The following is a 19,475-nucleotide window of genomic DNA, read 5'->3' on the forward strand; positions in this document are numbered from 1 at the left end:
TGTTCTTTAAATAAAAAAAAAGAACTTCAAAAGAGAATGCTTTAAGATAGTTGAAGATATCACCTACAAAGAAAAAGAGATGTTTAAAAATTAACTCATTAATTTTGAGCAAGTGAGCAAGGGAGCATGAGCAGGGAAGGGACAGAAGGAGAGGAAGAGAGAGAGAATCTGAAGCAGACTCTGCAGTGAGCCCAATGTGGGGCTCGATCTCATGACCCTGAGAACCTGACCTCAGTCGAACTCAAGCATTGGACCTTTAATGGACTGAGTCACCCAGGTGCCCTGAAAAAGAGATTTTCAGTTTCAACTTTTCCCAGCCATGGTATTATTTAAGAGCGCAGGTAGGAATTTTGTTTATGGAAGGATAGCGTAGACCTACTTTTTCTTGTTCTTCCTGCTAACTATTGCTGAAAATCATGAGTATTACATACAAGACAAACAGAACAGCTGTTGAAAGATGAAGACAGACTGGCTAGGGACCTCAGGACCAAAAGAATGACACAGCAGTGAACTTCCTTTTTGCCTCATTTGTTCCAGACTGGGTTCTAGAGAATCTCAAAACAGAAATGTCAAAGGGCAAAGACAGAAGTCCTAAGAAAAGTCTGCTCAAAGAGCCAAGATAGGAGCAGCTCAGCAAGATGGGAAACTTTTAGACAGTAACATATCCACCCCAGTGAAACACAGAAACAACTGCGGTCTCATCTCTATTCTCTCTTGAAAATACTATGGAGACCCCCAGACTTCTACACTTGCTAGGCTATAATGAGGCACCTCAATTTTCTCTCTACCATCTCACCACTGAAGAGGTATCAAAAAGAGGCCAAGCAAGGAACCTGGACTTCAGTCTGCCACTTGTCAGTAAGGAGACAACATTTTGCCTTCCTTAACTGGGGTTGTCTGAGAGGATAACTGCTAAAACATTAGGCTATAAATAAATTCCAGGGTCTTATAAGACCATAAACGTTCAGGTCCAAACAGAAAACCACTCATCTAAATAGAGCCAGGAAAATCACAATTTGAATAGGAAATGAATGATGACGCTATGATGAGGTAAGGACACAGATTTCTTAAAAGTGTTTCAACAAGCAATGACAGATTCACTTGAAATAGATGAAAAAAATAGAAAAATCTCAGCAAAGAAATCAAAGTTATAAAAAGAACCAAATGTTAATTATAGAACTAAAAAATACAATTGACCAAATAAACTTACTGGATATTGTCAGTAGTAGAGTGGAGATAGAATCAGTAGTGTTGAGGACAAATCAATAGAATTTACTCAATCTCACCAATCGAGAGAATGTAGACTTAAGAGCAAGTGCACTGCACAGTGTTTGAATATGGAGTTAAGGCTGCTGGCTGATCAATGAACTCACAAGTGTAGGTAGTGTGCTATATGAGAGGCAAGTCTTAGCTACTAACACCGCAAGGGTCTCTAGCTCAATGAGTGGAGTTTGACAGGAATTCTTGCTACAAGTAAAGAGGGCAGAATAAAGCCATTTTCTGATATGCAAAAAACCCCGACATCTTATGTATTCCTTCTCTGCCACCAAAGAGATGCTCTAACAAATCAGAGTAAGCCAAGGAAAAGGAAGTTTACAGGCACCACAGAAGAGCTGAAGGGAATTCAGAGCATGATGGACAAATAATAACTGGATAATAACTGGGCACCAAGTCCAGAGAGCAACCAGTGCAGACTGGAGTAGGCAGAAGCAAGGATTCAAGGAGGGAGGAATATAATCAAGAAAAAAAATGGAACCGAGAGATCTGACAGACCTACTTGCATCTGGAGGTTTTCTTTAGGTTTGGTGGAGAGTCTGAAGATGAATTAGTGACTGACAGAAAACAGCTAAGCATACTGCAGTATTATGACTTCGTTTAAAATTCAATTTTTAAATTTATTTAAACAGTTTCTGGATTTACTTTCTTAATCTATTTTCTGTTTTATAATATTTTAATTTTTCGTAATCTTTTGGCTTTGAATTGGTAATATATTCATGTTTCAAAAGATATACTGAGAAGTCTTCCTCTCTCCCTTAACCACCCCCACCACTATCTCTAAACAGTACCACTCAACTTCAGTATTTCACTGAATCTAAGCTGCCAGTAAATATATGCCAAATTTTGTGTACCACTTAAAAATACATTAATGATAATACTAATGTATCCTCAATTTTAAATCACATATTCCTTTCTGGGATGTTGACATGTTAGATCTTACTCGTATCATAGTATGTTCTATACGGTTGTTTTATCTTTGCTTCTTTTTAAAATTTTGCTCACTTTTTCCATTTCTATCCTCTATGTCTACATGGTTTTCTATTTTAATTTTACCTTCATTCTATGGTTTCTTCTCGTCTTTTTTTTTTCTTTCTCCAGGTCTTTACTGTGTTCTGTCCCTTCAGGTGTCACCCCTTAATGTCCTGTCTTTTAGTCTTGGGAGTCTGCATTTCATCTTTGTGTGTTTTCCTTCCCTTCACTGAGGTGGTGTTGACTTCATTAAGTAATTTAAATTCATAGTTAAGATTTTAAAAATAAGTTTCATCTGTCCTGCTTTTTTGGTAAGTGTTCTTACTGAACAAATGAGTATATTTTGTTGTTCTTTCTTTACTTTTTAATTTTAGTTATTTTCACATGAATATCCTTTTATTACTCATCAGTGAATGAGTTGGGCTATTCCTAAAAACAGCAATTTACTTGAGATTCCTTTCACTTGGGCGTGGGAGTGTGAGGAGACTGCTCTGATTTCAGCTAGTTATTTTTCAGTCCAAATGCTCTCTTCTTTCAGATGCCACAAAAACAGACTACCAACTGCAAGTAAGGCCAGGGCCCTACCTCCACAACCTACGTTGGAACCATACTCAGTTCAGGAAAACCTCTGCAAATAGGCCCTCTTCACCCAAGTTTCTGCACATATTGCTGCTTAAAAGGAATATAATGTTGTACTTCACAGAGTGCTCTTCACCTTCAGGACCTCTATTTTTTTTCTAGCACTTTAAAAGTAACTCTAGTGCTACTTCAAAAAAAAAAACCCCAAAAAACAAAAAAACAACACTTTTAACACTGAAAGGTAATGTATTAAATCTGTGAAATTTAGTGTCTACTGTTGGCAGCAATGTGGAAAAAATGGGAACATATTTCATGAGGCTATAAACAGGTACAGTGAATGGAAATCAGAATTTAAACTCTTGGGGCGCCTGGGTGGTTCAGTGGGTTAAGCCTCTGCCTTTGGCTCAGGTCATGGTCTCGGGTCCTAGGATGGAGCCCTGCAACAGGCTCTCTGCTCAGTGGGGAGCCTGTTTCCCCCTACCCCTCTGCCTACTTGTGCTCTGTCAAATAAATAAATAAAATTAAAAAAAAAAAAAAAGAATTTAAACTCTACATGTAATTTGACCCAGAAATATATTCCAGAGAAATGTTTGCTAAGGGGCTCAATGATATTAAACTGATAAGAACACATACTACACTTGATCTTAGCCAAAAGGCCGAGAAGCGATAAAGGGGCTCAATGATAAATAAAAAGATCCACTGCATTATTTGCTTATTACAGTGATAAATGGAAGTAACTTAAGTGTTCATTAATGGAGAACTAATTATGGCACCAACTCTTCTGGGAATATCACATAGTATAGGAATAGAGTCTCCTTTTCTAGTTTTCATTTTCCTGATCTCCTAAGATGATATATCCTAAGGCATGGTCTTGGTACCACCTCTACTCTCTCTTTATACTATCAATGGACTTTCTTCCACTCTCATGGTGTTAAAAAACATATATCTGCTTTTAATTCCCAAAACTTAATCCCCAGCATAGAAATCGATCTTCAATACTAGAAATGGATCTACTTTGGAATTTTTTAGGCAGCTATACATTTGACATCTTTACTTGGCTGTGCCTAACCACTTGGAGATCTTGAAAGTAAAATAATTAAAACTAAACACTTAGATTTCCCCCCCTTGTTACTCCCATAGGATTCCTTACTTGAGAAAGGGTAATTCCTATCTACAGTTGTTCATGCAAAACCTCCTAACTATCACTGGCTTCCTTCCCTTCTTTCTCTCAGAAAATTCTGTCAACTGTACCTTCAATACATATCCAGAATCTGAACTCTTTTTACGACTTTTACTACCTCCATTCTGGTCCAAGCCTCTATGATAGTCTAAGGTTCGATTATCTCTCACTTGGTCTTCCTGCTTCCACTTTTGTTTTTTTGCTGTTTATTTCCAGCATGGTAGCCAGAGTAATCCTTTTGAAAATAAGTCAAATCATATCATTCCTATGGCTTAACCCTCTGATGACTCTCAACCTCACCCAGAATAAAATCCAAAGGATTCTGAATGGCCTACAAAGCCTTACCATCATCTGGCCCTTAGTTATATCTCCGAACCACGTTATGCAACTCTCCTTGTTCTAGGCTGGTTTCTTTTGCTGCTCCTCTGTGTTCCTAACATACAGACAGTCCTATCTGTACTGTATATTTTAACTGTGAGTACTTACATAAAGTTTATGAAACTTTATGCAAGCTTTGCTGCTAGCTCCTCAGCCCACAATGACCAATCACATCACTTCCTTTGAAGTATGTCTGTGAGTGGTCATTGCACATCTGTTATTCAGTTTATGCAGATGGCAAAATGTGAAACTGTGCTGTCTCTTGTTTTGCAGGGATAAACCCAGGTGAAATTTTACAATGATGGATGACAGAAAGCGAGTGAGAACTGGCCAACAAAAACATAGGAAAAAACAGTAATCTGGAAGTAAAACTCGATGTGATTAAAAGACTTGGAATGGGCAACAGCGAAGATACGATGAGCCCTAGGCTTGTATGAAGATATGGTATGGACCATGTAGAGAGAATCCAGTGAATACTAAAAGAATGATGGTAAAGTCAGCTCATAACATCTTTTAGTTAAAATTGCACTAGGAACTGAAGGCCACTAAGGAGAAATGCAGTATTTACTTCTACTTTGGATTTATGACTATTAAATGAATGAATGAATGAGTGAATAAATAAATAAATCCCAGTCATTTAGGCCCTAGTGTTAAAGTTAGCTGCCACACTGAAAGGAAATGGCCACTTACAAGAATGAAAAACAACAACAGTAACAACAAATGCTTTTCTGACCAATAAAGTCTGGTTTATTTCAAAAGTTAATAAATTAACTTTGATGAATTAATGTTTAGCTCTTGCACAGTTAAAAGATGCTGCGTGAAATGTGCCCCCAGATTCCACGCATTAGTTAGGGCAGAGGGTTTTTTTTTTTTTTAAAGATTTATTTATTTGACAGAGATCACAAGTGGGGGGGGGAGCAGGCTCCCTGCTGAGCAGAGAGCCTGATGCGGGGCTGGATCCCAGGACCCTGGGATCATGACTTGAGTCAAGGCAGAGGCTTTAACCCACTGAGCCACCCAGGTGCCCCAGGGCACCTTTTGATGAAAAGGAAGATGTCCTTAGAAGTGATGCTAGCAAAAAGTTTTGCATTAAAGGAACTCTTGGAGATAATCTGCCACCATTGAAAAGACAAAGGATAACACGTCAGAAGCAGATCTAAACTTAGAAAGGCACACGACAATTCACCAACGCATGGAAGGACTGTTGTGCTCTTCATCATCGAGTTGTACAATGTGAAGGCAGCGAATACTGTTCCAACTACACTTGATTAGTTTTTATTTTTATTTTTTTTAAAAGATTTTATTTGTCAGAAAGAGAGAGACAGTATGTGCTCACAAGCAGGAAGAGTGGCAGGCAGAAGCAGAGAGAGAAGCGGGCTCCCCGCCAAACAAGGAGCCCGATGCAGGACTCGATCCCAGGACCTAGGATCATGACCTGAGCCGAAAGCAGTGGTTAACCTACTGAGCCACCCAGGCGTCCCTTGATTAGGTTTTAGAAAGAAATACTTTCATTCTCAGTGTTTCTCATGTTTAAATTACAGTGTACCAAATAAATATTAGTTTTACTACTTTTCCCACCTCCCTATATATGGCAAGAGACGTTTAAGATGATTAAGAGAGTTTTGAGTATTTTCATAATGTTTTAAAGGTAACAAAATAAGCACAACCCCCACCCCCTAAAATTAAGATCATTTTCACAGCTTCCCCTTGCATGGTTATTTTTACTCTTCTGCACTAATGTGCAAAGTAATGACTGCATATCCTCCTACATCAAATTCTTGGCCCCTGCTCTTTCCTTGGCCTGATGCAGTTGGACATGAGGAAGCATGCGGCTGTTTCTTCGAGCTCTTAAACCTCTGCTCAGAGAAGGCTTTCTGGATGGTATCACCTCTTCCTCCTATTGCCTTATATTCCTTTCACACTGCCTTCTTTTTCTTCTATTTATTTCTCTACACCTACTAGAAAGTAAGCTTAAGGAGAATGGACACTGTCTTCATCACTCTTCTGTATTCCCAGATTCTAAAACATCACCTGGCACACACAAGGCAATCACAATTTTTTCTTGAATGAAGTTTTATGATAAAGTAGATAAATATATCACCATTGCTAGCTATTACTGATATTAGTAAAAATTGCAAGATGTAGACCAATCTAATCAGCAAGATGCTGTTTTAAAGACTCAATCTACATGTATACATAAAGAAAGATATGGAAAAATACTTAACAAAACTGTTATCAATCAATAGGATTCTGGCTAGTGGGACTAGCAAGGTAGATGGAGAGCAGGATAAAGATTTCCCCTTTATACCTTAAATATTTTTATATTGTCTCTCTCTTTCCTAAAATATTATTATTTGTGAAATTAAAAAGAAAGAAAACAGCATATATTAACTACTGTCATGATGACTTTTTTTTTTAAAAGATTTTATTTATTTGAGAGAGAGAGAGAGCGAGTGAGCATGAGCGGGAAGAGCAGAGAGGGAAAGAAATCTCAAGGAGACTCCATGCAGAGTGCTGAGTCCAGTGCAGGGCCCGTTCTCACGACCCTGAGGTCACAACCTGAGCCAAAACCAAGAGTTGGTGGCTTAACCAACTGAGCTACCCAGGAGCCCCATGATGTCATTTTTCATAGCAATAAAAACTAGGGGTAACTGTGGGGCAGACTCTGTCCTTAATGCTCTGAATGTATCATTTCATTTAAATACATAAAAATTCTAGGAAGCAGATGTTATAAGTATGGCTATTTTATAAATAATATAGAGGCTGGGCAATGTGCCCTGGTCACACAGCTAGAAAGTGGATGTAAAAAGATGTAGATAGGCAAATTATGTAAAATTTGTCACATGTGTTAGACTTTTTCTTTTCCAATTAGTGCAGTTGGAAGCAAGAGTGATGACATTTATGTGCTCACCCCGCAGGCCTAGGTGACCCGGATGCACTCCGCATAGAACTCTCCACTCGAGGGCTAGCCACTTCAGGAGGCTGAGGAGGAATGAGGGTTTTCCGAACTGCCATTCTGAAAGAGACCAGACAAACCCAGAAAACAACAGTCCAAGGGCATTAAAGGATAAGAAGTACACAGTTGCTAGGCATACCTATGGTGAAATAAAAGCACTATATTGGCTGACCCATTTTTAAAAAATTTTTTTTACTTATTTCTTATTTTTTTATAAACATATAATGTATTTTTATCCCCAGGGGTACAGGTCTGTGAATCGCCAGGTTTACACACTTCACAGCACTCACCATAGCACATACCCTCCCCAATGTCCATTACCCCCCTCCCCCTCTCCCAACCCCGCCTCCCCCCCAGCAACCCTCAGTTTGTTTTGTGAGATTAAGAGTCACTTATTGGCTGACCCATTTTTAAGTGGATTTAAAAATTTTATCAAAGTAACGTTATTGAAAAAGCCACATTTGCATTAAAGAGCTTTTTTTTTTTTTTTTATATTTTATTTATTTGACAGAGAGAAATCACAACTAGACAGAGAGGCAGGCAGAGAGAGAGGAGGAAGCAGGCTCCCTGCAGAGCAGAGAGCCCGATGCGGGGCTCGATCCCAGGACCCCGGGATCATGACCTGAGCCGAAGGCAGAGGCTTTAACCCACTGAGCCACCCAGGCGCCCCTGCATTAAAGAGCTTTTAACAAAATACAGCAGGTCCCCACCCCATCCCTCCCTATTTCTTGTCAATCTCTCTCCAGGAAGAAACCACTCTGACTCTTTTAGTTGATGCTTCTAGTATGCCACATCTCCTTTCTACTTGTTATCAAACTTGAAATCTATATTACGTGTTCACAATTATTATTATGTCTATGCATTTATATTGACCTGAGAAAGATCCTGGAAGTCAAACGAGAAAAGTGGTGAGTAACTGTGACATGCTTAGTTCTGGCAGAGTGGTGGGAGCAAATGCTAGACAAGAGTGGGTTGAGAGAAAATGGCTAGAACCAGAATTTTGCAAAGCCTAACCTCGATAGTAAGTTAGCCTAAAAAAGAGTGACCACCAAACATCATTTTAATTTATAAAGTGGCTTGTCAAAAGAAAAAAAAGATCTATGGATCTGATAAAGCGTTAGATTCAAGTAACAAGAGAAAATGTGTGGAGGAGACAAGAACAGCAAAACTACCCTAAGGGAGTAGTGGGTTGAATTGTGGTCCCTAAAAAGGTATCCAAGTCCTAATCCCTGTACCTGTTAATGTAAAAAATAGGGCCTTTGTAAATATAATTAAGGTAGAGACTCAAAGTAAGAAAGATCCTTCTAGCTTTAGGATAGGCCTTAAATCCAATTCCTGATATCCTTTTCACAGAAAGGAGAGGGAGATTTGAGACACAAGGATACAGAGAAGACCATGTGAGTATGGAAGCAGAGATTGGAGTGATGTGTCCACAAGCCAAAGGTTTGCCAAGAGCCACCAGAAGTGAGGAAGGAGGCATGGAATGGATCCTCGCTGGGTGCATTCAGAAGGAACCAACTCTGTTGACATCTTGATTTCAGACTTCTAGCCATCATAACTTTGAGAATGATTTCTTCTTTTAAAAAGATTTTATCTTTAAGCAGGGGCACCTGGGTGGCTCAGTCGTTACGCATCTGCCTTCGGCTCAGGTCATGATCCCAGGCTCCTGGGATCGAGCCCCATATCGGACTCCCTGCTAGGTGGGAAGCCTGCTTCTCCCTCTCCCACTTCCCCTGCTTGTGTTCCCACTCTCGTTGTCTCTCTCTGTGTCAAATAAATAAATGAAATCTTAAAAAAAAAAAATTTAAGCAATTTCTATACCTAACATGGGGCCCGGACTCACAACCTTGAGATCAAGAGTCACATGCTCTACCGACTCAGTCAACTAGGCACCCCCATGAGAATAAATCTCTGTTGTTTTAAGCCACCAGATTTGTGGCAATTTGTTATGGCACCTTTAGGAAACTAATACAATGTGGATACAGTTAAAAAAAATCCAGGTAGTGACAGAGAAAAGTCTACAGGACAGAAGACCAAGTTTCTTCAACAAGTAAATCTCAAGGGAAAAGAGATGAAGGAAACCTATAAAAGAGTCTTAGGAGACATATCAACTTATCACAGTGTGGGTACCTTATGAGAATACCGAATTCAAATAAAACAAAAAATCCATGACATTTGAGACCACGGGAAATCTGAACAATGACTAGATATTTAATGATATTACAAGATTATATATTTTTTTAGTTAGTACCTCAACAGACCACATGCTGAAAAATATACGAATTAATGATGTGCTCTCTGGGATTTGCTTCAAAATAATATGGTAGAAGGGGATGGGTAGGCAAGTAGATTAAACAGAACTGTCAGTGAGCTGATCAACTGATAACTGAAATGAATGATGGGTATACATTCGTATGTTTAAAACTTTATTATGTTCCAAGTTTTCCATAAAAAAAGGTAAAAAATAAACAAGACCAACTCCACTAAACCCCCAAAAGCAAAGAAAGTAATTAAATTGAATGAGATACACCACTACATATCCATGGAATAACTAAACTTAAAGAATGTCAACAAGTGTTAGTGATTATGAATGCAATGATCCCCACCTGTTGCTTAGAGTATACAGGGATATAAACACTTGGAAACACTGTTGCCAGTGTCTACCAGAGCTGAACATTAAGTACATCTTACAGCTCAGCAAATCAGCTCCTAGGTATGCATTGACCTATGTATCAAAGGTCATACGCTGAAACATTCAGGATAACATGGCTCCAAAACTGGAAACTGCCCAAAGACCTATGGATAAATCGCGCTATCATTATACAATGGCATTTCATATAGCAATAAGAAAATTACAATCACATGCAATAAGGACAATGAATATCATCAAATCAAGGGAAGAAAAGTGGACTCACACAAAAAACATGTAATAATGATTCAGCAGAAGTTCAAAAAGAGACAAAGCCAATCAACAGGGTCAAAAGAAAAACTGGTTAGCTGCCTTTGGAGAGAGTGTTGGTTATGCTTTTCTTGACCTAGATAGTGGTTGCATGTGGTGTTCACTTGTGCTAAGTAATTAAACTGTAGTGGCACCTGGGTGGCTAAGTGGGTTAAAGCCTCTGCCTTCGGCTCGGGTCATCGTCTCAGGCTTCTGGGACTGAGCCCACACAGAGCTCTCTGCTTGGTGGGGAGCCTATTTCCCCCTCTCTCTCTGCCTACTTGTAATCTCTCTGTCAAATAAAGAAATAAAATCTTAAAAAAAAAAACCACCAAAACCCCCCCAAAACACCCAATTAAACCATACATGCATTATCTTTGCAGTTTTTCATGCCTTAGTATAAATGCTGAGAAAGAAACTGGAAGAAAAACTGGAGTTAGCAAATACATAAAACTCCTTTATTTTTTTTTGAAAACAGGAGCAAAAAAATGGGATAGATAGTAGAGCAAGGTGGCTTAACAAAGTATTTTAAGATGGAAGAAATGATGGCATGTTTACACTTTCTAGTGAATGGTACACTAGGGAGATAACGCTGATTAAGGAGAGAGGGAGAAGCACTACAGCACTGTTCTCAGCAGGTTAGAAAGGCTGAGATCAGGCTAGAGAGGCTGAGGTCAGCAAAGCACTGAGTCCATCCACAGTAACAGATGAGTAGAGCATGGGATACAGATCAGACAGGTAAGGAGATGCCGGAATTAGAGTTGGTGGAAGTTCTCTTTTGGGTATTTTCCTTTTTCTCAAAAAGTAGGGAACAAGTTCATGAACTGGTAGTGAACATGGATGAGGTGTAGAAGTTCTGAGAGGAGCAGAGGTAGAACAGCTATCCAGGAAAATGGCTTAGGAAGCATTTTGTGTTGGGTCTCTTGTAAGATCCTAGTCGAGGTTTGTGAGGTTAAGCAGGGCCAGTCAACATGGTTGTTTACCCCACCACAGTCTGCTGCACAAATTTGGCAGAAAGTTGGATTTCACTCTGGTTCTGACAAAGTGAAGAGGGTGGGGTAAGGAAGTGGGGGCTGTAGGCAAGGAAGTGATTGTAATGCACCACAGAAACCAAGTCAGGGAGAGCAGAGAAAGGCCATGAAAAGCAGTGAGGAGAATGCAAAGGTGATAGCATCAATGGATGGAAGGTTCCCCGGTAGGACCACTGCGTGCCACTGCCCAGGAGGTGGGAAGACGGAAGGTGGGCTGGGGGACACCGAAGGACAGAAGAAGAGCTCAGGGAACTCTTGTGCTTATGGGTGTGTGCTGCTGATAGAGGGGGGTGGACAGGGAAGCATTCAAACAACTGAGCAGCCAGAGAGCTGGGAAATCATTTTACAAAGAACAAGAGTCAGACATTATGGACGTTCTGAAGGACATACAAACATAACCCCAAATCAAATGGAATCTGATTAAGCCTCTTGAGCTGTCCTGACCAGCAAGGCAGCCTCTAGCCATACAGGGCTACTAAGCAACCGACTGGTGGAAAGTGCAAGTAGGAGCAAAATTTTGAACGGTAGTTCATTTAAATAATTTTAACTTAAAACTGATATCCGATTCAGTTATAGAAAATGTTGCCGTGTGCCTGGAATAACTTGGATATGTGAAAGTACTTTTTCACCTGCAAATTTTATGACATCTGAATACAGACTGTGCTTTCCAAGAGGGATGGCCTGAAAGTGGCACTGAGGCACATAGGGGACATCAACCCCACCTCCAGGCTCAGTGACAGAAGGATGGGAGGAGAGACAGCTACTACTTTGGAGAGAGTGCAGGAGCCAAGATCCCATGAGAAAACCAGGTTCTAGCTAAAGGCAGGCAGGCACACAGGGGTTAGTTAGAGTCTGTGGCAAATGAGAGCAGTGTGCCCCACAGAGGAGGTAGCAGCCAGACTCTAACTCAGTGACTTCAAGCCCTTCAAAGCCGCACAAAAATGAGCAGCGAGAAATAGGCAGATTCTCTACAAGGCTCTTCTTGGAAAAAGAAGTGAATGTGTTCCTACAGAAATGCAGACTACAGAGAGGAATCAAAACAAGGACTGGGGTTGAGGGAAATAGGGAACTTGTGTATATGATGGGGGTGTTAATTCATGGTTTGTTTTGGAAGGCACTTCAGCAATATCTGTCAAAACTAACAATGTACACACCCCTTGATCCAGAGTTTCCTCTTCTTGAAATTATCTTAAAAGCTACCATGAGTCCACAAGGACTGTTGGAGGATAACGTCTGTCTTAGCAGTGTTTGTAAGAGTGAAAAATGGAAACCAATCCAAATGGTTTATCAGTAAGGCAGTGATTACATACATATATCATAGTCTGTTATACTTAAATATTATGTGGCCTTTAGAAAGAATAACGTATATGCAGTGATATGAAAAGATGTCTACTTTGAAGAAAAAGCTGTTAAAATCATGTGTAATATTCCATTTTTCTAGAAAATTTTTATAAATACATTAAAAGAATTATGTATCACCTAAATACATTATGCATCACCAAAAAAAAAAAAAAAGAAAGATGGCAGGCACACTCAAAGAGGAAGGATACAAGGAATTCTGATGATGACCGAGCCAATTACCGGGGCAAAAGGGTTGTAGGGAGGTGATGAAGTGTATGAGAGGGGGGAAGGTTTTTTCATCTCCAGCGTTGTGAAATTTCAAGATGTTTATCTTGCTGTTGGTTTATCTGTTTCTACAGCATCTACCGGGCTGGTATTTCGTGGTTCTTTAAATCAGGAAACTCATGCCCTTCAGGTGTGGACATTTTCTACGAATTACGTTTAAGTGATCTCCTTCCTTTCGTCTGATCTCTTGCTGAAACTCCATTACTTGGAAGCGGTCAGGATTTCTTGAACTGATTCTTTTAATTATCTTGTCTTTTCTGTTTCCTATCTTTTTGTTTTTTACTCTACTTTTGAGAGATTTCCTCAACTGTATTTTCCAACTCTTCTACCGAGTTCCATTTCTGCTCTTGTAGTTTAAACTTCAGGACATTCTCTTTTGTCCTCCAAATGTTCCTTTTGTATAGTACGGCCTTCCTGTTTCATGAATACATCTTTTTTTGTCCTTTGAAGGCAGCATTCATAGTTTTGGTCTTTATTTGCTTTCGCTTTCAGTTTTTAGTTTTATTCTCATTGTTTAGCTCCTGTATCTTTCAGGCTACGTTTTTAAGTATGTCTCATAGTTTGTATTTTGCATGGTCAGAAGGCCCTCATATACCTGGTTATACTTAGTTGCATGTTCATGATGAGGACTGGGGAACTAACACTTGGTCGGAACCTCTGAACTTGAGGAAGAACTTGCTAACTTTTTTTTTTTTTAAAGGAGGGAGTGAAAGAGGGAGAGAGGAGTGGGGAGGGACAGAGGGAGAAGAAAGTATTTTAAGCAGGCTTCAGGCCCAGCATGGAGCTCATTGTGTCAATCTCACAATCCTGAGATCATGGCCTGAGCTGAAATCAAGAGTCGGATGCTTAACTGACTGAGCTACTCAGGTGCCCCGTATGTTGCCTACTTTAAGATTCACTGTAGAGTGATCTGATTCCTCAGCTTACAAAATCCTTAGTGTTGGTATCTTTGCATCTCTCCACCTGGGCTGGACAATCTCAGAAAGAAAGTGGAGTCCTCATATCACTTTTTGCTTGTAACATTCAATTGCCAGGGTCCCACCAGCTGAAAGGGAGACATGGACTGAAGTCTCAGTACTCTGCAAATATGTTTCTGGTAAAATACTCCTGGCCTGGGGCACCTGGGTGGCTCAGTGGGTTAAAGCCTCTGCCTTCGGCTCAGGTCATGATCCCAGGGTCATGGGATCGAGCCCTGCATTGGGCTCTCTGCTTAGCAGGGAACCTGCTTCTTCCTCTCTCTCTCTGCCTGCTTCTCTGCCTACTTGTGATCTCTGTCTGTCAATCTTAAAAAAAAAAATACTCCTGGCCCTCCTTATGCTGATTGATCCCAGTGAACCATATGCAGAATTTAACCCTCTGGGTGTGTGCTGTGGTTGGGAGGAGCAGTGTACAGGGGATGCAGATCTCTAACCTTCTCAAACACATTTCAACCCGGCTTCCTTCTACCCTTTGTTCTTCCTGTTCTTGGACCATCTGAAGCTCAGGCAATTTAAATGAGGATGCTTCTCAACATTCTCGATAGACTTAAAATTCAGCTTTCTCACAGCTAAGTGAGTGATCACTCTCCTACCTGCCTTCCAGCTTCAAAGTTTGGTTGCTTTTATCTTATATTCTTCCCATCCTTGTGTGCTTGTATTTTTTTTTTTAGAAAGCCTCTTTGCTTAAAGTTCTACAGGGCTTTGAGGGGACAAGAAATTTAGAAGTGTGTGTGTTCAATCTGCATGTTAAGCAGGAGCTTTTGCCTTCCATTTTCATTGATAAGGAAGGTTCCTTTGCCACAGACTGACTTTATCTTTAAAAGAGGCTCTGGTCAAGGCAAAGTCCTGCACATCTGGAAACCTGTACGGACCCAGCAGCTTATGTTCTTGCTACGTTTTAAACTTATAATCTTCTGCTATGGGTGGAGCCACAGAAACGCTGCTCTCTGAAGTGTGACTGCCCATCTTCCACCTCCCAAGTTTGCAACTTAAGTTTCAGAGCACAGCACATACCTTTCTACCCATGACCCACACCGACAACACAGTACACTTCTGCGACTAAATATGACCCTTACTTAATACATCTAGGATATTATTTGCCCTGAGCAACAATTTATGCTGGCCAATAAGGAAGAAAATAAATAGTAAACATTAACATGCCTACCTAGACATACCTGAAAGGTCAATCAGAAGCTATTCAGAGCCTCTAGAATTAAACTCCCAAAACTAGAGAGAACTCCTAAAATAGTACGCAACAGCTGCTTATAAACTGGCCACCTCCTGCGCTCGCCACCCGTCCAGACTCATGGATTCTTACTGTCCTACAGTAAGTTACTTCCCAACAGATTAAACAATGCTGCAGAAGGTGAGCGCTCAGAGTCTGCTACGAGCACTGGAGAAGGGCCTGCTGTCCGTTTCAGTAATGATGTCCAGACCTAGAGGTGTAACGTGGCACTACTGGTCTACCTACCCATCCGTGGCAGGTTTCTTCCGGAGGATGCTTGGCCGGGGGGATGAGCCCTGGGCGGGAGCGTTGGTGCTAGCACTCTGGCTGTGGGTCTGCACCACTGTTGTTGCTGCTGGAGCAGCACTGAACGCATTGCTAATAGGGTTGGCTACAATTGTGGCTCCATCTGCCAACACCACTGCTGGAGGACAGGGAGGGGGCAGGAGAGAACAGCGAAGAAGAAGAAACAAAAGAAACATTACTAAAATGTCACATAAGACAAAAACAATTAGACCACCAGCATTAGAGTACCCATGCTATGACTGTCTAATTTCAAGAAAGTAAGGGATGAGCACAATGTTCATGTGTCTAAAAGCAGATGGCAAAGTGGGAGAGGTTACTAAGTCTACTGATGCACATCTCTCTTTGCTGCATAATCGTAACTACTAATAAATCAGATAAGATACAAAGTACATAGCATACTTTAAGAAATAATCTCCTACAATTTTTGTGAAATACCATTGCTTCTCAATCCCTAAAAATGATACAATCCTTAAAAATGATTATTAAGTTTACAGCCTTACATACAACTCTCAAGATCTTAAAGAGAATAAGAATGCTATAATAAAGGTGAATTTGCTCTCTCAACTTTACAGAGTGCTTCTTACCACATGCAAACATGTATTAGGCTGTTTATGTATAGAACTTTTAATGCTTACAATGACTCTGACAGATAAGTTCCATGCAACTCATGTTAAAAGAAGAAACTAAGGCACAGAGAAATTACTCAAGACCACCAAGCCAGTAAGTGACAGAACCAGGATTTAAACCTAGTTTGTGTCCTCTATACCAACTTCCATGGGAAAAACTCAAATTACCTGAAGTCTTTCCTTCAGGCTGAGGCTGCTGAGTACCCATTGGTGCAGGCTGAAGTCCCTGTGTGTTTATTGGGGTTGCTGAGTGAATTCCCTGTGTGCCCATTGGTGCTGGCTGTATTCCCGGAGTCCCGATGGGGGCTGGCTGGATCCCCTGTGTACTGATGGGTGCTGGCTGGATCCCTTGGATATGTCGAGCATGAGAAGCATCCACTGTCATCAACTGCATGGGGTTTAGGTGGACGGTGGATGCCACCCCAACACCAGTTTGAGCTGTGATGGCAGAGTTTGGAGCCTGAGCGGAAACTGAAAATGATGCAGAAAGTGACAAGAATGTCAGCTCTGATTAGATATAGCCCACATAAAGAAAAAAAACAATAAAATGAAAACAGACTTTTCCACTGTAAAAGATCTAAACCCTCAGTTTTTATGGTGCCTTTTTTTTTTTTTTTTTGAGAGGGAGAGAGAGAATCCCAAGCAGGCTCCGCTCCCAGCAAGGAGTCCCACATGGAGCCTGATCTCATGACCTTGAGATAATGACCTGAGCTGGAATCAAGAGTTGGATGTTCAGCCAACTAAGCCACCTAGGCACCCCAGTTTTTTTTTTTTTTTTAAGGTTTTATTTATTTGACAGAGAGAGAGAGATCACAAGCAGGCAGAGAGGCAGGCAGAGAGAGAGGGGGGAAGCAGGCTCCCTGCTGAGCAGGGAGCCTGATGAGCCTGATGCGGGGTTCATTTCCAGGACCCTGGGATCATGACCTGAACCAAAGGCAGAGGCTTAACCCACTGAGCCACCCAGGCACCCCTTTTTTTATTTTTTAAAGATTTACTTATTTATCAGAGATAGTGAGAGCACGTGCGTGCACTAGCGGGAGGGGGAGAGGGAGAGAGAATCTCAAGTAGACTCTGTGCAGAGCACAGATGTGGGGTTTGATTTCACAACCCCAAGCTCATGAACTAAGCAGAGCTGGATGCCCAAATGACTATGCCACCCAGGAGCCCCATAAAACCTCATTTTTTTTTTTAAACAAAGCACTACGTAAAGCTCTATATATTAGAGCTTTTCCCCTCACTTCCTATCAGTGCGATATGATCTTCCTGCAGATTACTAGAAAAGCATTAAAACATGAAAAACGAAATCATCTATTAAATTCTAAATGTGAGCCAGGCAATTGTCCTAAATAATTAAAATAAAACTTCTGAGACCCATCCATGGCTCCCAGGTCAAGAATATTTGCTCTAGGGGCTCCTGGGTGGCTCAGTGGGTTAAAGCCTCTGCCTTCAGCTCAGGTCATGATCTCAGGGTCCTGGGATCGAGCCCTGCATCGGGCTCTCTGCTCAGCAGGGAGCCTGCTTCCTTCCTCTCTCTCTGGCTGCCTCTCTGCCCACCTGTGATCTCTGTCAAATAAATAAATAAAATTTAAAAAAAAACTTAAAAAAAAAAAGAATATTTGCTCTAACTGATGGAACCAACATCACAGGCATTTTTGATATATGGTAGTTAACGAATTTTAAATTCCACATATGCGCTGAAGATAGAGAACAAGCAAGTTTCCTTTTTCACTACTGTGTATATTAAAAACTCAAAAACAACAAAATTGAAAACAGCAGCATTCCCAGGAAGCAAAAGAGAAGGAATTTCTATTTGCAGAAAGAAAAATACAAATGGTGTTTCTTCTCAAATAAATGAAATGTTATTTACAATAACAAACATATGGAAACAACCCTAAGGGTCTAATGATGGATAAATGGATAGAGAAAATGTGACATCTACCTCTATACACGCACGTGCACACGTGGACCACACACACACACACACACACACACACACACACACACACACACACAGGAGGGTATTCTTTAGCCTTAATAAAGAATTAAATCTTGCCACCTGTGACAACATGGATGGACCCTGAGGGTATTACGCTAAGTGAAATAAGCCAGACAAGGACAGAAAAAAAACCGTATGATCTCACTTATTTGTGGAATTTAAAAACAAATATAAACAAACCAAGCTCATAGATACAAAGAACAGATTGGCAGTTGCCAGAGGGACGTAATGGGGGATGGGAGACATGGGTGAAGGGGGTCAAATGTACAAACTGCCAGTTATAAAATAAGTAAGACTTGGGGATGTAGTGTACAGCATGGTGACTATGATTAGTAATACTATATTGGATATCTGAAAGTTGCTAAGAAGACAGATCTTTGTTTTCATGACAAGAAAAAATATTTTGTAACTATCTGTGATGATGGATGTTAACTAGACTTATTGTGCATCATTTCACGACACACAAAAATACCGAATCATTACGTTGTACACCTGAAACTAGTATGTCATGTCAGTGATATCTCAGGGGATATCATTGGGGGAAACAGTGATGTAATTCCAGTTTTATATACGATATATACAGTGGTTAAAAAGGTAATTGTTATTATCAATGAGAAAATTGCAGCAAAATGTTAGTATGTGTAAATTCATAGTTACCGCTATATTGCAATTCTTCCCTTGATGTAAAAGAAAGAGAGAAAAAGAAAAAAAAAAGAATCAACCTGGTGAAGCTATTAGCTTCTTCCTGAGAAGTGAATGAACCTTTGTTTTTGTTCAGTAACAGTTGTGGGCACTTGCCTGAACATGCAGTACACTCCTGCCAAAACCAAACCACTCTGTTCTGAGCGCATATTCTGTGCTAATACTTTATTCACACACAGAAAAGTGCTTTTCCAGGGCGCCTGGGTGGCTCAGTGGGTTAAAGCCTCTGCCTTCGGCTCGGGTCATGATCCCAGGGTCCTAGGATCGATCCCCACATCGGACTCTCTGCTCTGCAGGGAGTCTGCTTCCTCCTCTCTCTCTGCCTGCTTCTCTGCCTAGTTGTGATTTCTCTCTGTCAAATAAATAAAATATTAAAAAAAAAAAAAAGAAAGAAAAGAAAAGTGCTTTTCCCCAGTCTCACCCTGTGGCTCTGTCCTGTGCATTCTAAGAGGCTTTCCAAATGTCACTTCCTTTAGGAAAAGACTCCTGACCTCTAACCCTTCCCTTTCAAGTAGAAATAACCTCTATTAGCTCAGAAGCAGGTTGGCTTTGTTCAAGTCTCTTTTATTGGAACTTGGCACTTTCTAGTAAAAGCTCTTCATGTCTTATCTCCCTATAAGGGTCTAAGTTTGTTCAAAGTGAACTGTTTAAGAGTCACCTTTACAAACAGAGCCTAACATAGGACCTTACATACAATAACAGGGTTTC

General features: G+C 40.5%; 1 protein-coding gene, 1 non-coding gene and 1 pseudogene across 6 annotated transcripts in view; 1 reads left to right on the forward strand and 2 right to left on the reverse strand.

Moving 5' to 3' along the window:
• Window positions 1-19,475, reverse strand: part of SAP130 (Sin3A associated protein 130) — an 85,328-nt gene that overhangs the window by 26,234 nt on the left and 39,619 nt on the right. For 4 of the 5 annotated variants that reach the window (XM_046018312.1, XM_046018310.1, XM_046018311.1 and 1 more), the window contains exons 13-15: window positions 16,238-16,540; window positions 15,384-15,561; window positions 7,296-7,400 (exon numbers count right to left, since the gene is read on the reverse strand). In XM_046018312.1, coding sequence (XP_045874268.1) covers window positions 7,296-7,400; window positions 15,384-15,561; window positions 16,238-16,540 — 586 coding nt within the window. The remainder of the gene's footprint in view (window positions 1-7,295; window positions 7,401-15,383; window positions 15,562-16,237; window positions 16,541-19,475) is intronic. The other variant, XM_046018309.1, reaches the window with a different exon arrangement.
• On the forward strand, window positions 1,320-1,475 carry LOC123951276. The gene has a single exon (XR_006820420.1). It is a non-coding gene; the product is annotated as a small nucleolar RNA SNORA62/SNORA6 family (small nucleolar RNA).
• LOC123951306 lies at window positions 3,362-3,494 on the reverse strand (annotated as a pseudogene).

The sequence above is a fragment of the Meles meles genome, chromosome 9 (assembly GCF_922984935.1).
Source record: "Meles meles chromosome 9, mMelMel3.1 paternal haplotype, whole genome shotgun sequence".
NCBI classification, from domain to species: Eukaryota; Metazoa; Chordata; class Mammalia; order Carnivora; family Mustelidae; genus Meles; species Meles meles.